At 39.4% G+C, this 23,173-nt stretch overlaps 2 protein-coding genes across 6 annotated transcripts in view; both read right to left on the reverse strand.

Moving 5' to 3' along the window:
• Positions 1–17,164, reverse strand: part of ppp2r5eb (protein phosphatase 2, regulatory subunit B', epsilon) — a 39,820-nt gene extending 22,656 nt beyond the window's left edge. The window contains exons 1-2 of one of the 5 annotated variants that reach the window (XM_034123089.1): positions 16,757–17,164; positions 7,463–7,623 (exon numbers count right to left, since the gene is read on the reverse strand). In XM_034123089.1, coding sequence (XP_033978980.1) covers positions 7,463–7,619 — 157 coding nt within the window. In that variant the 5' untranslated portion in view covers positions 7,620–7,623; positions 16,757–17,164. Of the gene's footprint in view, positions 1–7,462; positions 7,627–12,020; positions 12,212–16,593 lie in introns of those variants that run through there. The other 4 variants (XM_034123081.1, XM_034123072.1, XM_034123063.1 and 1 more) reach the window with 4 other exon arrangements.
• A 1,802-nt stretch (positions 17,165–18,966) lies between these two features.
• On the reverse strand, positions 18,967–22,461 carry wdr89 (WD repeat domain 89). The gene is made up of 3 exons (XM_034123042.1): positions 22,263–22,461; positions 20,885–21,397; positions 18,967–20,551 (listed from the first exon to the last, which is right to left on the reverse strand). The coding sequence occupies exons 2-3, from the start codon at positions 21,374–21,376 to the stop codon at positions 19,907–19,909; spliced, it is 1,137 nt and encodes a 378-aa protein (XP_033978933.1). The 5' UTR covers positions 21,377–21,397; positions 22,263–22,461; the 3' UTR covers positions 18,967–19,906.
• Between the last annotated feature and the right edge of the window lie 712 nt (positions 22,462–23,173).

A 23,173-nucleotide genomic window follows, 5' to 3' on the forward strand; every position in this document is an offset into this window, starting at 1 on the left:
TGCATTTGTCTTTCTAATTCCTGTAATGCTAATTGTTTTTAAATATATTTTCTTTCTTTGTAGTTTTATGTGTGCCTATAGAATGTACTTGTTTTTTTTACATTTTATTTACTTTGTTTCTATCCTAGAGATTGTTTTTTAAGTTTGAATACTTCAGCAGTGACAATTCCAATCACAGTGATTAGGTAGAGCCTTATGAATACTAAATATTTGTGAAAGTAACATTTCGAGTAGATTAATAATTTCAATCCATGATGTGCTTTTAACACAAATTAACTAAATCAATAAGGGTTATTTTGCTTCTGGGGATATTTAAACATCCTGATATGGATGAGAAAGGGAACAAAAGAAGGATTGGACGGACAAATTCCCAAACGGAGGAAGAGTTGGGTTTGTTTGTCACACAGGAACCATCTCTTTCCTCTCCTCTTCCTCCATTAAACATTAAAACAACTCGTTCAGATTTCCCACCAGTCCCTTCACCTCTTTTTCTCTTTTCTGTTTGCATTCCTTCTTCTACCTCCTTCAGCGAACATCTCTGTGGTAACACTTAGTGAAGCCTAAAGTATGCAGCAACTGTAACATGCATGTAAATGAGATTATATCATATAAAGTATATGTACAATATCCCTGCAGACTCTTTTCGCACCATGGTATCTTCATGTAGGCCATGAGATGTGCGTTTGTTGCTATGCCAACTTTTGCTGGCAATATTTCCCGCCCTTCTCTCATGAACGTTTATTGGAGACATTTTTTTTTTTACAAACGTACACATGCTTGAACACAAAACACGAAGAACCGTTGGGGTCCTCAGGCAACAGCAACAGGTATTGCCTCCAAGTATTCTTTCAATATTTTTTTGTTAACCTTTATGGATTTAGGAGACTCTGGATGAGCGTTCATGCTATTTGTATTTGCTTAACAGTTACACTCAGAAGCTGTTTAATACAACCTGAGCCTTGTGCTGGGAAATGAAGGGCCTTGCTTAAGGGCAGTTTGCCAGAATTTGTAAAGAGAGGTGAGAACAGCATAATTCTTACAAAATGTTTTGAGCCTTCACATACGGGATTAAAAACCACTATCCAGGAGTTTAAAACACAGCAGAGGGCCAGCAGTAGTTTTATTTGCCCTAAACCATTGGCGTCTAGGTTCGGTAATCAATTTAGTTTCCTGCTCTGGGAACCCAGAATCTCCCAAATTTGATTTTGTCTTTTTGGCATTTAGAGACTTTTTGTTGGCTTAACTTTGGTGATCAGGTTAGTTATTTCGATGCATAGCTTTTACATCAAAACAAGTGCTGTCGGTATGGCCAGCGCAAATGTGAAAACGGAGCTTTTAAAGTCTCAAATGATAAAAACGTGTATTATTCAGGAGCTTTGTGGTTTTCCAGAGAGATACAGCAACACTTGACAAAGAGTGATTGGACGAAAATGTTGGACTGATATTGTTCAACCAAAGTTGTACAAACATGCTAAACAATTGGCATAAACTGAATCTGTCAATATAAGGCTCTGAAGGGCTTGCTATAATGTGGATTGTGTGTGCATTCTGGTTAGTCTGCTTTGTCCTGTCCCATTTAAACAAGCTACAGAAAAAACTAAATCATACCTCTGACTGACATGTCATTCTGACTTCATTCAAAATGACAAGACAGAAAGAATTACGACTGAAGCTAGTGACAGATTGCCACCTCTTAGCCAACCAAGATCAAGTACATGACAATCATTGTATTGCACAACAACACATGTTCCCGATACCTCCTAGGGTTTTTATTTAATTATAGACTTGTTGGATATTATGTGTTTCAGACATAACAACAAACAATGTTGTTAACACATATCACGCTGACTAGCTTGTTCGAGCATGTTTACTGCAGATGACATCACAGTCTCGAGGAGTGACTGTACTCCAAGGTCACATTTTTTCCAAGAGGCTTTCATACAATACTTCTAGATCGACCTATTGGAAAATGCCTCAGGGTTTTCTTCCCATAATGATATACAAATCAGACCTCTGCAGCTCAATCATGACATGTTTAGCAGTCTCAGAGCTTTTTGGAGGTAAGCAACCATCTGATGAACCAGGGACATTGCTTTGAGTATAATGTGAATGCGACTGGCTCTATTGTGAAAATTCCTGCAGCGTGCGTCATCCTTTTGCCCGGGGATCCCCCTGAGGAAACTGCGCCCTCCTGGTCTTCCTCTGAACGTCTAAGAATGAGCTGCACAGCGAATGACGGGATTTATGTAATCTACCGTGCTTTACCAAGACTATGCTTCCCTGGGTACTGGCTGAAGTCTGACCTGTGGCGGTGACTAACCCTCAAGTAAAAGGAGAAGAGGAGGAAGAGGAAAATGTGATTTGTGCATAGTGATGATGTGCTTTCGCAGTCTGCTAAATGAACAGCGTTGAGTACAGCTGTCCGGATATACGCCCACCTCTACTGCTGCTGCGTACATGTGTACCTCAAGGCGGGAGAGAGATGTCTCTTGGTAATGGACAAAGGAACACAGCCGAGCAGATTTGTCTAAGAAAGCGAAAAAGGAAAAATGATCCAATAAGAAAAGGTTAAATAAAGGACACGCAAGAGAACAGGTTTGTTTGGGTCGAGTTATGGCCTGAAAATATAAAAAGGAAATGGCACTTGCAACCCCACTGCTACACCGAGTGATTATATCCTTTTCAGATATAAAAAAAGAATAATAGAAACAAGGAAATCCCTGTTCTAAAACACGGCAAACCATGCCGATTAAAGTGTTCTAGAAATAAAAAAATACCTTCTGTATCTCCATCTCTTACGAATAACACAAACAGTCCTAAAAAAAGCAATATAAACACTGCAGAGAATCGGAGGGCAAGCTTTAATAAAAGGTCTATGGAAGCGTCTGTAGAGAAATTACAGACAAAAATAACTTTGATACAACAATGAATGTAAAATGACATCTAAATTAAGCTTGGATGTGACAAATAAAAACTGAATCAAATGTAGAAACAATCTTGAAAACCGCAAAATCTTGATAAAAATAGAAATACTTATATCCATTACTTCTTTCACTGAACGCTGGTATAAAAAAATCCCCCCAATAGGTTGAGAATCAGGAAGACCTCAGGGCCTGTTGATAAAATAAATCGCCCATGATACACATCTTTCTGGCAGCTTAATATTGTGAAGAGATTAGAGATAGAATAGCCCTATAATTAAAAAACCACCGGCATTCCTGAAGACCACATCTCTTTTATGGTCATATGAGGTTGGCTCCTACAATGGGCAATTTAATTTACCAATTTATTACTTTTATTTTAGTTATTTATTTACTGGTTCAACACGGGGCTTTTGGCATACGTCACAGTGAGTCCACTGTTTGTCTGTGGCTTAAAGTTCACAACAGACAAGCGGGAGGGGCAAAATAATCCTTGTTCTTCCACTTGGTTTACTCGGACATATATGGGAGTGAAAGGAAGCCTCAAAGGTTGTCTTGTGACCACAGGGAAGGTATCCTGATCCAAATCCTGGGAAATGTACGAGACGCTCCAGTGATTTCACAAACTACAAGCTGAGCAATACAAGTCTAACTCTTTCTGTACCGTCTCTGAATGACCCTACAACTGAAAATATGGTTCCTCTTAACTTTTGTGAGCCTTTACTCAATGTTTAAATCTCAAAATGTGCATCAATCAGACAGCTTCTAACTCTTCATAATCACACACTAATCTTTACATGTTCAGCATGACTCCTTTACTGCAACCTATGTCACATCTAAGAGATCCTATTATGCTTTTTGGGCAATTGCTTTTCCCTTTCCTGTAGTGTGTTATATAGGTTGTTGTGTATGGTCTGCAAAGGCTAAAATCCCCAAGTTTCCTCCAGAGGGAGTTTCTCTCGCCCTCCATTGGACTCCTTTGTTTACTTCCAGAACATAGTGACATCACATCGTAACACTCACGCTTCTATTGGCTAGTGCTCCAACAAGGCTAAGGTGCGGGACATCTCTGAGCAGTTGACCAGCTAACCAATCAGAGCAGACTGGGCTCTGCTTTCAGACACAGGGTGAAAAGAGGTGCTGCAGCACAGGCAGTATGAGAAAAATAAAGAGCTTTTTGAACATTAGAGCATGGAGACATGTCACAGTAGAGGTACTAAATACCTGAACCTGAACATTAGCATAATCAAAATTCTGGTTTAAAAAAAGAGAGGGAAAAATGCCAAGCAATGAAACCAGTTATCAGTAACAAGTCCTCCTGGAAAGCAAAAGTTCCAGTGGAGCTGCTCTGTGGTCAGGAGCAGCAGACTGTGATTGTACTGAGGAGGTGAGAAATGTGCGGAGCTGTGTGAATGTTAAGTGAACGCGTGAAACTGAAGCGACGAGGTGCTGAAAAGGACCGAACCATGTGCCGGCTCGGGCGAAGATAAACACAGTACGACTATAAAACACAAACTAAAATAAACTCAGACAAGTGAAAGAACATTCTGTCCGTTTAACACATATGGCAAATATAGCTGGCATGCTCACTGTATAAATACACAACTACATCAAAGTGCGTATTTTGATATATAGGCTGCCATTCAATTGGAGGTTTTCAACTCTTTGCCAGTCGAAATTCTCAACAAAATGTTCACAGCTTGTGAAAATACAAAGGGAAAAAATGTATTTAAAAAGTACATTTTATGCAGAAATTGGCTAAAATAGAACTATCAATTTTAACAGGCGAGACGAGTCAGAATTAAGAAATGGTTCATAGACTAAAATTGGATCTTAATTTTGCATTTCGACAAAATGTGACCGCACACAAGGGAAATCACAATTGTTTTCCAAAGCTCGTCAAAGGTATAACGAGGTAAAAAAAAAACTGGTATGAATGTTGTTAAATATGTAAGGATGCAGTTTAAATCAAATGTTCAGAATTTCATCCTGGGTTTCAGAAAAGGGAACATTCTCACTTTAAGCAATTCAAACAGGCCTGCTGTTGTTTGTGTGTATTCCACTGTCTTTGCATGATGGTGGGGGTCAGGTTAGGTGTTCTGCTGTGTACCTACAGCATGTACATGTTGACATAGTGAAAGTAAGTATAAGTGGAGCATGAACACACACACACACACTATAACTCACTTAACTCGTTTTCTCCCAGTCTCTTGTTATGTGAAAAGGAGTTTCAGATTATTGATTATGTCACAGCCCTACATGCACACAAACACAGAGAGCTCACGCCTCAGGGTTAACCTTCTGTGCTCATTATAATCCCGACCTGAGAAAGAACCAGGAAGTGGTTTTCCATTTAAACTCTGACAGATGTGTCTGGTTTCTGTGTGGCAGCATTCCTGCAGTCAACATGGAGCCACACCACTGCTGTGTGAAACGTGAATGGGATGTCTCATTGTGTAATGCTTCGCCCAAATGCATACCACACATTGCCCAATTCACTTTGGCCTGCAGTGTGATGTGTACACATCAATACACTCCTCCGTGTAGTAATACACTAGCATTCCTCAAAGACAATATAGCATCATGTCACTCACTTGACACTACCAGCTAGATTTAGAGCACTTTATTTTAGGAAAGCATCCAATGTTTAGTTATATAAACTGTATTGAAGCACAATTTTGATAAAGAACATTTCCAATGTTGAGTTACACCAGATTGATTGATATTCATTCCGTCTCTTAAGCTCATTACACACCAAACTAACACCAAAGAACACGTCCCGACGGAATGTCGTCTCACGTCTCCTGCGTCTTGGCCATGTGTCGCACTGGAACACACCGCAAAGACTTCAGCCAATGGCCAAGTAGCACGTACGAACTGCGCATGCGCGAGTGGCAATAACTCTCCTTACCAGCAGGCGGCGGTAGTGTGTATTCGTCATTCAAAAGAGGCAACAACCGGAAGACAGACTGCGTGATACACCGAGAGAAGAAGAACAGACTGCGTGATATAAACAAACAACAAATAGCGCGTGCGTTCCATTTTCACTCTACAACGAGAAGCTCATGGGGCTTTCCCGAACCTGTGTCGAGAGCTGGAGTTAAATGAAATCTCAGATTTGCCTTCTTAATAGTTTGTTTGGGTCCCTCACTTCCGTTTCGCTTCTCATGCACTGATTCGCTAGCTGAACAGCCAATCAGAGTGATTTCTTTGGCCGACGGCCTTTAGCCGACAGCCTCCCGATTCAACATGTCGAATCGGCGGCGGAAGGTGTCGGCACGGCCGAAAAGACACAACGATGCAGTACACACCAATCCGAGTGGGGCGACACGACGCTCATCGACGGCCCGACATCTATCGACGCCGAAAATCGGCTCGGTGTGTAAGGACCATTAAGATTTTGTATTGAATTGTTGGAATTGTCCCTATCCAGCACATGATTAGACAGCATTTCTGATGACAACATCGGCTTGAATCTAAATAGAATTTTCAGAAAATTTATATAAAACAGAATGGAAAATATATTAGATATTTAAATCAATTTGAACTATTTTGTTTTTTTACGAACTGTATTAAACATATGATAAGGAGTGAAAATAACTGCTTCAATTAAAAAACAGGAGCAAAAGCCAAAAAGGTTGGATATTTTTCATAGTGTGTTTGGTGTATGATTGAAAGATATAAAGATTTTCCAGGAAAAATAAACATTCATGGTACACGAAGATTGAAGATGTCTTTTCATCAGTGACAAACAAAGACATCAGCCCTGACCCGCCCTGTGTGATCACCATCATGATTTACCAGTCATGTAGATAACATGCACACCAACACACACCGAGCTAGATGCTTAAAACCGGCATGGCAGGACAATTACAGGCAGGTTTAGCAGCTCTGGTCACCACAGCACAAGTTTCACAAGAACTTCTGGGTTCAGGAATGTACGATAGGATCTTGTAGTGTACATGTTCAAAGAAAGGCCGATGAGGGTGATGCTGATTCACAGCTGAGTCTCAACACGACAAGGTAAACATTAAAATATGGTATCTATTGACCCATCTTCACTTTAAGATAAGGTGGGCCCTTTCATTGTGCAGACAAGACTTTAATGATTTACCATCAATAAGTCTTCATAGACACCAGAAAAGGTCAATCTGAATTTCAGGGATACTGTATTAGAGTTGTTAAAAACACCGTCTGCACCAACGATGAAACCACGGCTGTCGGTCAGTCTAGGGTTGTATGACTAATAAAGAACCTTGAACCTTGAGATTAGGCTACATGATGGTCCAACTAGTTCAGGTTATCATTCATGTTAACTTTTTTTTTTTTTTTTTTTATAAATGGAGAAGTCACAAGTTAAAACTGTCTGGAAAGTGATCTACATCGGACTAAATCGCGAGCTTATTTTGTATCATCCGTGACAAGTTCATAATATTCAGCGTTAACTCAATGTTATTGTTTGGCTGGGACACCATCAGTTCAGACACACACACACAGACACACACAGACACACAGACACACACACCATCCTCCCCTCTTACCCTTGAGCAGTGGCAAGGGCGTGAGCTCTATGGGTTTGCCCTGAGAGCGGAACTGGGACGAGCTCTGCGACCGCTTCTGCTTGGCCTTCCTGACAGACTTCCGTGAAAATCCGTCCACTTTGTCGGCAGATGGAGATGTGGTGGCTGCCGAGGACATAGCCCTGCTGGGGGAAACATAAAAGGGGGAGGGGGGGGTGGTTAATACAATCATATCAAAAATGAGTTGAGAGCGCTCAGCGAACTGAGGGCAGGGTGATTAACACAGAATTGAAAGTTTAGCAGAATAGAAACACAACAGGGGATTTCTTAATAGCAATTATAGCATATTAAATACCAATAAATTAGTCCGTGTTCCTGTGAAAAATAAGTTGTAAGAGTTTCACATTAAAAGGCAATCTATTATGAAAGTGTTGTTAAGTTGCCTTCTGTTGAGATTGAATATTTTTTAAAGAGCCTCTGAGTGTATGGAGCCCCAATGTGTTAAATATTAAACACACTGACTAATTGGATCTATAAATGAATAAATTGGGAAATGATTTGATAAAATGTTAAAACACGTTATGATAAAAAATTATGTATCACATGGGTTCTTTTTCATCATAGACATTTGTATTTAAAAATAACATAAGAAATGTCTATGACATGCTATTTTTCTCATAGTTAAAGTCATTTGTGACCACAGACTATTAAGACAATCACGTGAAAAAAATGTTCAAATGTTACTTTAAAATATTTCACATTGTCTTATGTATTATATAGTTACTTCTGATTTACTTTGAGGTTCCAAGTTTACATAAACGATCAGTGAATCACCAAATATAATTTTTTTTGACATTATCATGCAGCTCTCCTACATTAACTTTTTTTACGGTAGTGAGCTCGTAAAAACTTCCCCACTGACTTTTTTCTATTCTGTGTCAGTCCACCTTCCCTTTTTGGCATCACAACAAACGAGTGCAGACACAACAGACCACTTTTAACCCCTCAGTAGAGGCCTGGTGCACAGACACACTGCCTTTCCTTCTTACATGCCAACGGACCAACGCACACACACACCAGAAACACCAGTCTACCCACAACAATGGAGCCTTGGCTGCGAGGCGTCGCCACAGAGGGAGGAAGCTGAGGAAACGTCCACTGCTGGGTGTTTGCTGCCAATATAGTCTAAAAAAAAACTTCTAACATACAGACAACCATCAGCAGAAGTCACACTTCTCACTCCAAACTAATGCTAAAATACTTTCCTGAACCACACCCATTAGAAAAACCTTAGTAAGTTAAATAAAGATTTTTCCTGAGGAACCGTCTGGTAATAATGAGAGCCAAAGTCAACGGCTGTGACGCTCAAAGTTTGAGTATTCTAATTGGATTATCATTCGTCAACGTAGTATCCATGTACATATCGGTGGCTGCTCTAACGCGTGTTCATCTACCTGATACATCACAAACACCCATTAGAGCAGCAGTAAGCCAGACTGTGTGCTGGAGGTTTAAATTACATTGTTTTAAACACAGTAGGGCTAGCATGTCAATATGCAACCCGATATCAGACTTACATTGGATATGATAAAGTCACACAATAACATGTTGCAAGCAATTCAGATACATTATTGACTGGATTCCTTCCAAGCTAGCAATGTAGGAGAGAAACTTATTTACATTTTTAATCAACCAATTTTGTCTTACTCTGTGTCCTTTACTCTGACTTCCACATGAGCTAGGACCTACGCAACAGTGAAGACACTGATGTCCTGATGCAGGCCACACAAACTCAGCTGGATGACATGAAGGCTTTAGGGAGAAATTAATTACAACTCGAGCAGAAGCAGTTATGTAATAAGACGTGAATGAGACGCTGCAGGCCGTACTCTGCGCTGGCTGCATCTCTAATGCTCTGTCAAAGTCACACAGGCAGTCGTACAGTATGTCCTGCAGGCCCCGTATATAACAGAGAAGGATAGGCACACGGACACACTCAGACTTTAGCACACACACACACACACACACACACACAAGATCCAGATCCTGCTGCCTGACTAGCAGACAGTGGAAGCCTTTTGCAAGTTACATGAGGCTGCAAAGCTGATCGTCTGTCATCATGTTTACTGCAGTTTTCAAAGTGATAAATGATTGTTGAGTAGCATCGCATCTGCATGTGGTTAGAGACCAATTCATAAGAAGTTTAAATAAATATGTTTTCGTGTAATATTAGAGAAGTCTAAACTGAAATAGTACTCTGCAGATAAGCCGAGTTAAAACAAAGTTACTAGACGTGCAAAAAGGAAAAAGAGAGAGGGGCAGCATCCAAATGTTGTACGAATTTAAATGTCAACCCTATGAATGAAGCTTCAAACTATTTGGGACAGCCCTCAAAACAACTGACCTTTTATTCTTTAGCAGACCCATATCTAGGCCCTACTCAGGGTTTCCCCAATTACGCAATTTGTACAATGTGCCCTACTTTCCTAACTTATAACAAAGTTGTCTTTTTCCCCAGACATTGCTATGTGATGCTGATTAACTTAATTGCTGTGACACAACTAATGTAGTTAGATGATGGATAAACCATAGCCTGACAAAAACATGAACTGTATGATCTGGAGTCTAATATTACTCTTAAATATAAATTAAACTAAATGTAATTAGGAACGTTTTTTTTTTTAGGGTGAAGTAAGGCAATAAATCACTACAATAATGAATTAGCAGACCATTTTGGTAATCAATTAGTCACTCAAATCATATATCAAGCAATACATGCCAATTGTTAGCTCTTTATAAAAGGTTAGCAATAGATTTTTATCATTTTATATTAAATATCTTTGCATATTTTTACAAGACAACAACTTAAAACCTGTCACCATTTGGCTCCAGGAACTTTTGTAAAGTATTCTTCACCATTTGATCTGATATTTGAATGATCAATAAAGAAATCTTTGGTTAAATCTTGAACCAGTCTTAAAAATGTAACCGGTCATAATTACATACATTTCGTTTCACTAGAGCTCAGCGAAACTCTTTTCTACCACACCCCTACGGACACATACTTGCATATGACAAAACCAATTTGTCATGTGTCAACACAGCTCATTGTCTTTTCCTTAATAACCACACAGCTGTTAATGCTCCGACTGAGTGAATGCCTTCTGTTGGGCATCACCAGGGTGGGAGAACACCTCCAGCTGAACACTGATCTGTCCCATCACTGGCTGGTAGCACAGCATTCATCTGTGGATCCTGCTGTGTGGTCATGAATAACAATAATAACAATTTGCCTTTCAAAGTTTGGCACAGGGCTTCATTCAAATGTCATACAAATTGTGTTCCAACAGCATCTCCTGCCTGAGTGAAAACCCAACAACAAACTGCAAACCGACACCTCGACACCTGTTCAGCCTCGCAAAGACCTTACAAAGCACAGCCTTCAGAAAATCACCTTCAGTCTGAGATTATCTGAAGATAAAGGCTTCGAGGGGGTGGCTCTAATGTACACAAACTTTGACACCGGTTTATATTGCTAGAAAGAGTAAAATCCACTATATCAGGGGTCGATTTGATGATGGTGGTGTATAGCAGCAACTATCCCAAGACAGTTTCTCTCAAGGGCTAAAGGGGAGTTTTCTGATGGAGCTTTCCTAATTCAAACTGACGGTGTGAGAATAGAGGTTGTGACAGAGCGGAAACAATTTGCTTGATAATTAATTAGTTGTTGGCCAGAAAATGTACCAATTTCAAGATTTGTTTTAGTAATTCTCTGAGCAATAACAGCATACGGGCTGTGGTTGGTTGCAGCTCCTCCAACTCGAAGATGTGCATGTTATTTATTTGATAACATTGTTAAGTAAATAACTTTGTATTTTTGACTTTTGGTGAGACATACAAATACATTTAAACACATTCGGGGATACCATTTTCTCTGTGTTGTGACATTTTCTAGACAAAGCAATTAATTTATCCAACAAAATGATCAGCCGATTAAATTAATGTTGAAAGTTATTGTTGGTTCCAGCTCTAGTTTTAGAATAAGAATCAGAAATCCTTTATTCGTCCCACAGCAGGAGAATCTACAGCGTTACAGCAGCAAATGGTACACTGCCGATACAAGGGAAAAGAGTATACTTTTTTTTTTTTTTTTTTAAACAAGTAGCATATTTTAAATCGTAATTAAGTAGAAAAACGTGCATATGATGTAAAGATTGTAGAGCCATATGTGATTAAGGGCTGCAAATACAATGAATTTTAAAGCAAGCCGGGTGTTTTTTTTAAATAGAAATACTACCCTCACACGTATGCACTGCACCCAAATACAACTTCAAATCTCTTCCAAGGATGATTTAATACAGCCAGTCAGCTTCATTCAGCTCTGATCAAACACACTCAGCCGCAATTTGGGATGCAACGGTGAAGTTGTACATCCCAATCAGTCAGCAACTCCTAGCTACATCACCAATGGCAACGATGAAACACTTCAAGAGCTGTCAATGCTTTCATGCTTTCGCCACCTGGTGAATGCCACCACAGCCTCTGAAATATCTTTAACAATGTACAGACTCGAGCTTACCTGTGCAAAGGGGCACTGGAATCCCCGTGTACAACCATCAGTCACTTAATGTCTACCTCTCTGTCTGATTAGACAGCTAATAGCGATAAACACTCCAACACACGAGAGACAGCGAGAGCACAGCGGCTGGTCAAGCGTATGGCAACCGAGCACAAAGCCGTTCCCCTCCCATGCCTCTTACATAAGAGCCCAGATGACATCCAAACAGGCTCAGGGAGGGTGGGATTAAAGAACAAGGAGGAAGGAGAGAGGAGGGGGCAGAGCCAACAACAGGGAGAAACAGAAAGGGAGGAAGAGGAGGGAGGTAGCTGCTGTTCGACAGGAAGTCAACAAATAGGCAACGGCAAGGCAGAGCTGAAGTGAGGGAACAAACAGGAACACACACATGGGAGATCTAAAGCAGGCTGGCACGAGGAAGCCTCAAGGATCTCTCGTCTGTGGTTAACATTCAAAACAGCCCAGGAGGTGCAGAAAGCAAACACACTAGTCTGGGTATGAATTAATTGTTCTTGCAATACCTCTAAACTCTAAAATGTAATGAAAAACTATCTAATTATGGCATTCACTCCTGATTTACTCAACTAAAACAGTGAAATCAGTTCAAGAAATAGTCAAATGACAATATTTAAGCTATGGCACAACATTCATGATATTTCATAGTGTCATATAATGATTCCCATAACCACATCTACTGAGACACTGTGAAATTTGTTCCGGCATCTAACAATCACCCATTCCCAGAGAAAGCTGTTTACTATCCCAATTGTATTCCTTATTAAATAAAAAGGAGAAAATGTCAGGAAAAATAGCAGAAACTTCAAATATATTCATATAAATAAGAACAAACTCTCAAATCGAGTTAAAAGAGCTGTGTCCTACTCGTTTATTGTTGCAATATGCGCGCGGACGCCATTGCCCATACAAAGGTGATAACGTTTTATATAACTAACTTACAGGAAAAGACTTATTCCTCTGTGACTAGTCACCCTACATTTTTTGCGCAGGTAACTGAGCATTTCTGAAATTTCAAAAAGGGAAGCTTTAGTCATGACAACTACAGAAAATGTCCTTAGATCAATGTATTAAGTTTAAGCCAAAAACTCAACACCAACAAGCAGCCATATCTGACTAAAAGAGCAAGAAGCAAGTTTCATGCGTATCACATTATTATTTCACATCACAATTTCCTAGAGTTGTCGGTTAAGTAGATAAGTGATTCTAGCCCTAATAATATCAGTATTTATCACAGATATACCATTTCAAATCGTTCTACTACTCACTTCTTCGTAGTGCGTTCTGTAGCCATTCTGACTGAATGCTGCAATGTGACGGCACATCTGATTGGTATGATTCGTTTAGCGGATAATTACACTGTTCACACAGTCAAGAACAAATGAACTCAGCAACTTTCAGACGTACACATATACGAAGCCATACAGAACTGATAAGAAGGAGGCAGTAACTACACACCAGCGTCATCATAAACACAGGAGACTTTGGATGTTAAGCTATCTGAGCAGCGGCTGGACCTGCCCCTCAACACAATGTGACATATAAAAACCTTGAAGATGAAACAGCGTGACAGTATCCAAAGTAAGGTTACGCCTACACATAAAAAACACACACTGGCATTGCAAATACCATCACATATAATGCCACACCTGGCCTTTGGCATGCTGCTGTCGTTGATTGAAAACCAACAGGACAAAGGCCAAGTGGAAATAAAAGCAAAAGTAACAATTAAGTATACTTTGATTTTGAGATATTTCAGCTTCCTTTAATATTTCTATTTCCTCCTACTTTATAGTAGTTTCAGAGGAAAAACGAATAAATGTTTACACCACTACCTTTGTCATTTTAGATCCAATATACAAATCAACCAATACAGTACGTGGTATTATCATAGGTTACAATTGGATAACAATCCACAAGCTAGCAGAGCAGAATATACATTTGTTAAATTATCCCTACCTTTACTAGCAAAAGCATTAATGTGATTGAATCATAAATGCATCAACAAATACAATCTAATTATTGTGTGATAGGCCATTCTGCTTTTACTTTTGGTACTTTAAATATATAGTTTGAATGCAGGACTTTTACTTCTCATCTGGTGTTTCTATACTGTAGGAATATTAGAGTAAAACACCTGAGTATCTACCACTGATTCTAACCCCTCGTCTTTTTCTTTCTGGAGCTCTCACTCGTCACCATGCATGTTTCTACCTCTCATCATCCATGTCACTACGGTGTCAGTAGTGGTGTTGATCTCTCTGACTGCTTGTACACACAATAAACATTGAAACAATGGTAGCCTGTAGAAATAAAACATGACAGACCAGTGGCATATTCAGAGTTTGTAAGACACACTATCTTAGTGCAAAGCCAGTCAAAGTTCATCTCGGATTATCGCCACACATTTGGCTTCACTTGACATGAAATCTAAACTTGTCTCAGGCCAGATTGACGGGGCTTTTCCTTCAACCCATGAGTTCATTTAACATCAGGATTTGAACATCAGGCAAACCTTCCCACTGCTTCCTAACCTCAGAAGGATCAGCCTCTAACCTACTACCTATGGCAAATAACATAATCAGGATAATATCCATTTACACTTGATTTGATGTTACTTATTTACCGTTATGGGGCATCAAAGTCAGCTATCTGGCTCAGAGGTGGAATGTAACCAAGTACGTTTATCCAAGTAATGTACATAAGTGCTATTTTAAGGTATAGGTTACTACTTTACTCGAGTCTTTCCTTTCACTGCAACTCAAAAAGGAAATATTGTACTTTACTACATATACAGCTCTAGTTTTTGCACAGAACACATATGAATGGTTTCAGTATAAGAGCAACTTTTTAGAAAATTGTTTAAATGATCTGCTCTTATATTAAATCTTGGTTGATTTGAATTTCTTTTGAATGTGTTTAAATGTATAATGTATTTTTTTTTAATTCAGGGTTTGTACTGTTTTTTTTAGACAAAACAAACCTTACTATTTTAAGTAAGTTTAGTTTTTATAAACCACACAATTGATCAATTAAAAAAAAGGAGAGAATAATCAGTGGATAAAGCATAATGAAAATAACAATTAGATAATACAAAATAAACTCCCCCTCAATTAACGATAATAGTAAAATCCCTGCTTTACATTATTGCATGGGAGATAATAATAATCAAATAATATAACATCTATTATCAGTTTAATAATATAATATAAATAAGCATAGAGATAGCCGGGACCTTTTACTCAAAGTAAAGTTTTCCTGATACTAACATACGTTAAATGCAGGCATGTAAAGTACTGTACTTAAGTACAATTTTGAGGCATTTAAATTCTTTGCTACTCTGTACTTCTACCCCACTACAATTCAGAGGGAAATCATGTTATTTTACTTCACTACATTTGTGTAGTACTTTTAGTTACTTTGCAGACTTGGATTAAGGATGTGAAATATAATCAGCAATTAAATAAGACTTCAGTTACACCTGGAGTAAGCTAAAACTAGCTACACCTTTACTAGCTTTGATTGACTTATTAATGCATCAATAATTATAATCAAAACATATAATATATATTATTCTGAAATGGGCCGATCTGCATAATGAGTACTTTAAGTATATTTTGATGCTAATACTTTTGTACTTGACTAACATTCTGAATGCAGGACTTTTACTTGTACAAGAGTATTCCTATACTCTGGTACTTCTATTTTTACTTAAGTACACAAGTTGAGTACTTCTTCCACCTCTGGCTAAATGAAGTAAGGTTTCCAATGAATGACTTTTACTTGTAACAAAATATTTCTACATTGTAGTTGTTTTACTTTTACTTAGGTATAAGTTCTGAGTACTTGAACCTCCTCTGGTTAAACAAAGTATAGTTTCCAATGCAGGACTTTTACTTGTAACAGTACTCCTACACTGTGGTACTTGTATTTTTACTCAAGTACAAGTTCTGAGTACTTCATCCACCTCTGGTTAAATGAATTAACATTTCCAATGAATGACTTCTACTGGTAACAGATTATTGTTACATTGTGGTATGTGTACGTTAACTTATGTAACAGATCTAAATACTTTCTCGACCACCTTTATCAGCTACACATGTATGTTAAAAAGTAATTTTTTTAGAAGGGGTGTCGTTAGCTTGGCCATGTTGGGCCTGGCAGCAGCAAAGCAGCATATTATTCAAAACTTGACAGCGCGATAACCTCACCAACGTTAGCCAGCTAGCTAGCTAGCAACGATAGCTTCCCGATTAACCGTTACAAAGCGTCTCAATGTAACGCTTCTAACGTTAGCTAGTTGTCTCCTCAGAGCACACAAATCAATTAAATATGACTGACATTGACATGATTCATCGTAGTATCAAAGCTCTCCAGTTTTATAAAAGAAAAAAGGAATGTTAAGATAGCTAGCTAACGTTAGCTCTACGGCTATCGCGGGTTAGCTCAAGTTGTAGCCTTTAGCTTGTTAGCCACCAACTAGCTTCCAGTGCATCTTACAAAAACACAACATTTAGATCAAATCTAAATATGTACATGAATGCTAATAAAATAACATTACCTGGGCGGACTTGGGCGATCACCCATCATCCCAGATGTAAATACAGGGGGAGGGGGAGCAGTGCTAATGCTAAGTGACAGACCGGGGAAACACACACCGTCCCGAGTCCCGACAAGCTGCAGCCGACCGACTGGCTGTTAGCTCTCCAATCGTAGTACTTTACCTTGATCCTCTTGTGGGTTTTGCAACGGAGACGGCGGCGGAGGAGTTTATCCTATGTTTGGAAATATATCGGGGCTAACAGGCTACCTCCAGCACGGTGCAAAAACAGCCTTTCCCCCCAAGCAGCAGCAGCGGGCAAAACAGCAGGAAAATCTGGCCTGAAAACAGCCAAACCCACGAGTACCCTTTTTCCTTCCAACGGAATAATCCTCAAACTCCCATTAATAACAAAACACGGCTGTATAAAAAACGATTACGCAATTACATTCCTGTTACTGATTCAATTGCTTGTCTTCCCCAAACCCCTGGATTTGTGGTGTTTTATCCTTTAGCTCGTTTATGATTCGGGGCTGTTTCTTTTTCACCCTATTGTCAACACTGGCTGGGTTAGACCATGGTACACATAACAGAGCCGCACAGTAGCGTGCTTGACGGGTTATACGTCGACGTACGACGCCGATTGGCTGCCCGGAGCAATGTCAAGCGCTGTAATTGGACGAGAGGCAATGTCGATCAAAGTGCAAGCGTCTGCATCTGATGGTTAGGTAGAGGAGAAGGGACAAGGAAAGAGATATCGGGGCTGAACGCAAAGTGTGTTTGTGCGGAGTCTCCAACACACAGCGTGTAGGAATGAGGCTAAACCTGTCCGAGGCCCAGCCCTTTGCTTCTACACTTTTTTACCCGCACTTTGACGTCCAGGCTTTATTGATGTTTATTATATGTCCAGCACGTTGCAGCGCTGTGTTAAGGATGAGTGGATTTCTGTGCAAGCCCCTAGATTAGAGAGGGATATGTTAGCAGGAAAAGTGTTACATAACTTAAACATATACTGTCTATGAATATAGCCAATGCTAGGGCATGTCCGTGGGCGAACTCGAAAAGGGGGGGTAAAGGGTGGGCAAGGTGTTCCCTTACTTACTTGTACTTTACTACAGTAGGCCTATTTATATTTGAACTTCTACTTTATACTTATTAACAGCAATTAGAGTCAATGTAGGTTTAAAAAAAAGATACTGAGCCAGGGGAGGTCTGTAAATTAATATTCAGAGAAAAAACGTAAACAAAAATGTAAAGGATTATAGTCCTTCCTTACATTTGCACACAAAAAAAGATATTCACAAATTTGTGAGAAGAACATTTAAAACAAATCTGTAAAGTTCACATTGCCTCACTTCACAAAGGTTGCATCAACCACATTCACTTGTCAATTGGCTTGTGAATCCTGTATGCTTATAGGCCCATTTCATGGCAATATCTCTATAAAGTCCAGTTTCCTTCGGTAATATGGTAATTCTGGTCTAAAATCAAGAGTGTTTCCTTTATGCCTTCCTTTATTAAGTCAAGAATAAGACCGTTTTTTTAACTTGCAGTTGAGACTGCAATTTTTTTCTCCAAATAAGATATATATTTGTGATATATTATACCAGTTTACTTACAGTGTCAGCCATAAAAGCAGGTATAGTTCCAGTATAATACATTTTTACAGCTGCAGCTATTTGTACAACTGAAGATTGGTTTCCAGAAATGTTACTGTAACGGTATCATAAAAAAGAGCAAACTGCCTTAATGATACTTGAAAAGACTAACCCAGTTTATTACTTCTCAAATAATTGCACATTTATTTGAGATAGTATGAGTGGAAAAATAATGGATTTGTCGTCTAATAGGATTTTCCTCAAAAGTTATTTTGAGTCATGACTCTCATGGGTTTTGTTTTATTACAACTGGGTGTTAAATGTGATAAACACATTTTTCATACATTTCCCAAAAACTCTTGTGCTTAATGCGAGTAAAGATGTTGCTTCCCAAGCCTCAATCACTGCAGGATTTCTGTGGAGTCGCACACAGACACACAGACACACACACACACACACACACTGCCAATCATGTTATTCCACTCGTTGCTATTTGAGAGTGAAGCTGCTCCCTCAGCGCGATCCTGCTGAGCGGCTCCGGTGACTTTCAGGATGTGATGCAGGAACAACAGTTCGTTCTGCAGGGGCTTTAAAAATGGAATATTACAACAACAAAATTACACTTTAATGGACAGTATAAAACGTTTGAAAAATCTTTATTTAAAACTTTAAATATTAGATAAACCTCAGCTGTGTACAATATATTAAGATTCACAGTATATTGTTTTTTCAGATAGTATTCAAGAGCTGTTACACGTAGTATGCAAGATGTGTATAAATGATTTGGCAAGTTAACCAATATAAAGTTGTTTTTAATTTTGTTTTTTTCATTTTCCAAGAGCTTTGTGGTTTGGCTCTGAGTTGTTATTCTGTTACCTTTGTATGCTCCATGGAAGGAAAATATTCGTTTTAATTAAATCTTTTAGTCTTAGTTTGGTTTTTCCAGCGTGAACATACTTTATACTCCAAACCTGTTTAGGATTGGTATGTGCTATTGACTTTGGACATCACAAAACTGCATACTAACATACTATTCATACTAAGATGGTGTGATGTCAAAATGATGTGGAGTGTTTTCAGACTGCAAAGTAAGTGGATTTTGTGCATGTAATAAAAGCCTATCCGTGAAGTAGATTGCAAGAATTTATGAGTATAAGACCTGAGCTTACTGGACATACTCAAATTCCCTAAATGCACTGCGGCTCTAAAGACTGTTCGATTGCAAACTTTAGAGAAGAAGTTTGAATACCTAACGTTTAGATAAAATAATTATGGCAAGTGACATTTCAGTACAAATAAGATCATATCATTATATATGATGTACTGTATAAACATATTTAAGAATCTGTAAATATTTCAATTTTCCTTGATATAACACTAGAAAATATTGAATAGAGTGGGAGAGGTAATGTTGATTCACATTGATGTTTAACAATGTTAATTCAATGGTAGTTTTGATCTGAAATGTTTTATACAGTCATGTTGTGCAGAGAAAGCATATTGCCTGACTTTACTTCAGTTTGAACAGTCTTGATCTAATGGCACTTAAAGATAAATATAGAGCCCAGAATGAAGTACATACAAATTGAGTATGTAGTATGCAGTCATGTCAGTATGCAATTGCGAAAAAATCTCTTGGGTTAATTCATAAATTGGGAGACCATATTTTCCCTTTGCATTGACATTCAGTCTGTAATCTGGCAGAGGAGTAAAGTCAGTGAGATTCAGTATTTTCGCTACGCTCCCTTCTTTTCTCTCTGGTAGCCATGTTTTTTATGCGGCCTTGATTTGAGTCTCAAAGCTGATTCGCTCTTCTTGGATTTACTTTTCCCCGACGTGAGCTCCTTCCCTCCTGGTTTCCAAAGCAGCAACTGAGCATCCTCCCCCCCGGTGAACAAAGCCTCCCCCGCCGCGTCCCACAGAAAGCAGCGCACCGTAGAAGAGTGACCCCCCTCGAGGGTCCTCAGCAGACGAAGCCCTGCATGGTCACACTCCATCAGGTGGAGATCCCCGCTGTTCTTCCCTCCAACCACCAGCAGCCTCTGGGCCTCCTGCAGCCACCGGCACCCCACCAGGTAATCCACGCCCCCCCCGTCTGCGAGCAGAGGCAGGCCGCGGGCGTCGGAGGTGCTGAAGATGGTGAGGGGCTCGTCGGTGTCTAGCTGCCCCAGATCCCACAGGTGAAGTCCCTCGTCGTGGCTGAGGCACAGCAGCTGGGTGAACTCGGCTCCGGACCAACACACCGAGCCCGCGGACGAGTCGCTGTTACAGGTGGCCAGCAGCGCCTCGTCCTCACCCCCCCGGCTAAGGTCGAACACATTCACTAGGCCGTCTGTGGAACCTGACGCCAGCCAGTCCTTCTCTCGAGGGTGGAAGCACACCTTAAAGATAAGATAAGGTAAGGTATATTACATTACATTTCATTTAGCTGACGCTTTTATCCAAAGCGACTTAAGTCAATAAGTGCATTTAACCATGAAGAAAGAAACTCAAAAGCAAGAATCCTACATTTCTATCTATAAACCCAACCAGATTAAGTACTACTTCATTAGCTTCACTTCAAGCCAAACTCTTTGTAAGTGCTTCTTACAGAAGATGTATTGGGTTTTTATATTCATACAGATTCCAATTTCATAACTCAAGAACACCATAGAGAGGTGAGTTCTCTGCTGGCCAGAGGTAAATAGTTGTTTAGAGTTATAGGCAAGAATCACCTGTGTGATGTCATCACTGTGCGACTCAGAATACACCCCGAGGAGCTTGCCGCCTGGTTTCCTGACGTCCCAAAAAACCAGGAAGCTGTCTTCTTTGTTCACCTGCTCGGTGCCGGCACACAGGAGCGTGTCGCTGCAGTTCAAGTCGAAGCTACAGTAGTTGTGTGACGGGCCGCTTTTAAACACCTGAACCGCTTCTGACCCGGGGCTGCGGACGTCCCACCCCCGGACCGTCCCATCAGCAGAACCAGAGTACAGGGAGTCTGGGGAGGTGTGGGAGAAAACGACCCCACAAAGCGGGCCGCTGTGGCCTTGATACTGACCCACCAGGCTCAGAGTGTCCTTGTTGTGGAGGTGGATGGTAAAGTTGGAGCAGGAAACAGCCAGCAGGCCGGCCGGCTGCAGGGCCAAATCCAGCAGGTAGGTGGGCTCCTCCGGGAGAGACCGCCGGGCGAGGGACAAACCTTTGAGCTTCTCCTCCAGACCCTCCATGGCAGCCAAGATTCAAACACACTGAACAGGAAGGAAACACATTGTTCAAATCAGCCTATACTCACTGTAGTGCTTATTTTTTGTTTCCCTTAAAATAATTTTCTGAGGACTACACGTGATCTTACTGGACATACTCAACTTTCCCAAAATGCAGTGCGGCTCTTGACACTTTGCAATGGCAAACTTTAGAGCAGACAGTTTAAATAATATACTTTTGGATAAAATAAGTATGATTGATGGCGATTCACTTTCAAGTCCAGTTAAGAAAACCCTATTTATTTTAGAATATTTAAATATGTCCTGCCCCCATCATTTGTGTCAATTTTGATTGTCTCTTCAATCTTTCCCCGGTTTGTGTTTTTATCATGTTTTGATACTTTTAACCTCTTTAACCTCTATTCATTGAATTGTATGGTGTCCTGACTCTTTTATAGCAAAACTCAATTCAAGTTTCTTATCAATGAATGTGTCCTCGCTTATTTGTCTTGTTTACGTGCACATTAGTATCACTTGTGTTGTTGTATTAATCATAGGACACCGTTTTGCAATTCGGCATACAATAAAAATAACAATAAAGGTTCATATTTAACACCTCTCCCACCGCAATTTATAGAAATTAATGTGGCGTTTGGTGGATATTACCTATGCCGAATAAGGCACATTAAAATAAAAAATAGCAAGGCATGAATTGTATTTATGTAATAATGATATTTGCCACTAAATAAAGAACCATAAAGATAAATATATATATATTTTGAATGGAGTTTGGTGTTGGGTTCCTAAAACGTGGAGGGATTAAAACCACAATCACCGTTTGGATCAGTTATTGGACTTTCTAAGTTATGTGTTGTTATGTATGTGTATTAAAGTGCTATTTTAAACCTACCTTCTTGCTAGAAGTGTCCACACCACAACTAAAGGAAAAAAAGAACCATACTCGTTGTCTACTAGGACCCGTCCGTCGCCATTTGGGAGAAAACACCGCAATTCACTCTAGGTTATTAATAAAGCATTTTAAAATAATGTTTTAAAGAAAAACCGGTAAAAAAATAAACTGATATTTAAATCACGCTACTTTAGGCTATAACAAGCATGGAGTAAATAGGTTGTGTCACAATATTAACGGCCGTGTCAGAACCCTACCCCGATAAAAGGTTCCGCTGATCTGGGAGCGGTTAGCGAATAATATAATACAAAAAGGTGTAATAATAAATAATGGGACCACGAAGACTTGCTGTTTAAGCAAATATTATTCAATTTATATATTTTTTTAAATAGATAAGATAAGATAAGAAGTACTAAAATACTATACTGACAACTTTGTCACATTACACAATTCTCAGACTATATTAATCAATCAATCAATTCAAAGATAATAATACACAATAAATAATTAATAATATATAAACAATATGAATCGATGCCTCTTGCTCTAACATTTTATTGCCATTTTCTGCGAGCACGAGATTGTACATTTACTTGTAGGCCTATCAGTCCAGCAGGTGGCAGCAGCAACTTGCAGTTTGTGACCATGTTTGTGACACATAAACACATTGGATAAATTAAACAAATTAAACAAAAAATACTTTAACCTTCTGTCTGCTTTAAATCATGTGACCCTTGAGATAAGAGAAATATTACTTGTTTAGTATACTTTGTGTAATACAATTATTCTTTATCTAGTTTGCACTGTCCTCATGCTGAAGCCTAAACATGTTTGCATATCTACTTAGAACTTTAAATCAAACATGGTACGTATTATCAAGGACTGACTGAATTTCAGTAACCCAATATAGT

This window comes from Trematomus bernacchii, unplaced genomic scaffold, assembly GCF_902827165.1.
Source record: "Trematomus bernacchii unplaced genomic scaffold, fTreBer1.1, whole genome shotgun sequence".
Classification (NCBI taxonomy): domain Eukaryota; kingdom Metazoa; phylum Chordata; class Actinopteri; order Perciformes; family Nototheniidae; genus Trematomus; species Trematomus bernacchii.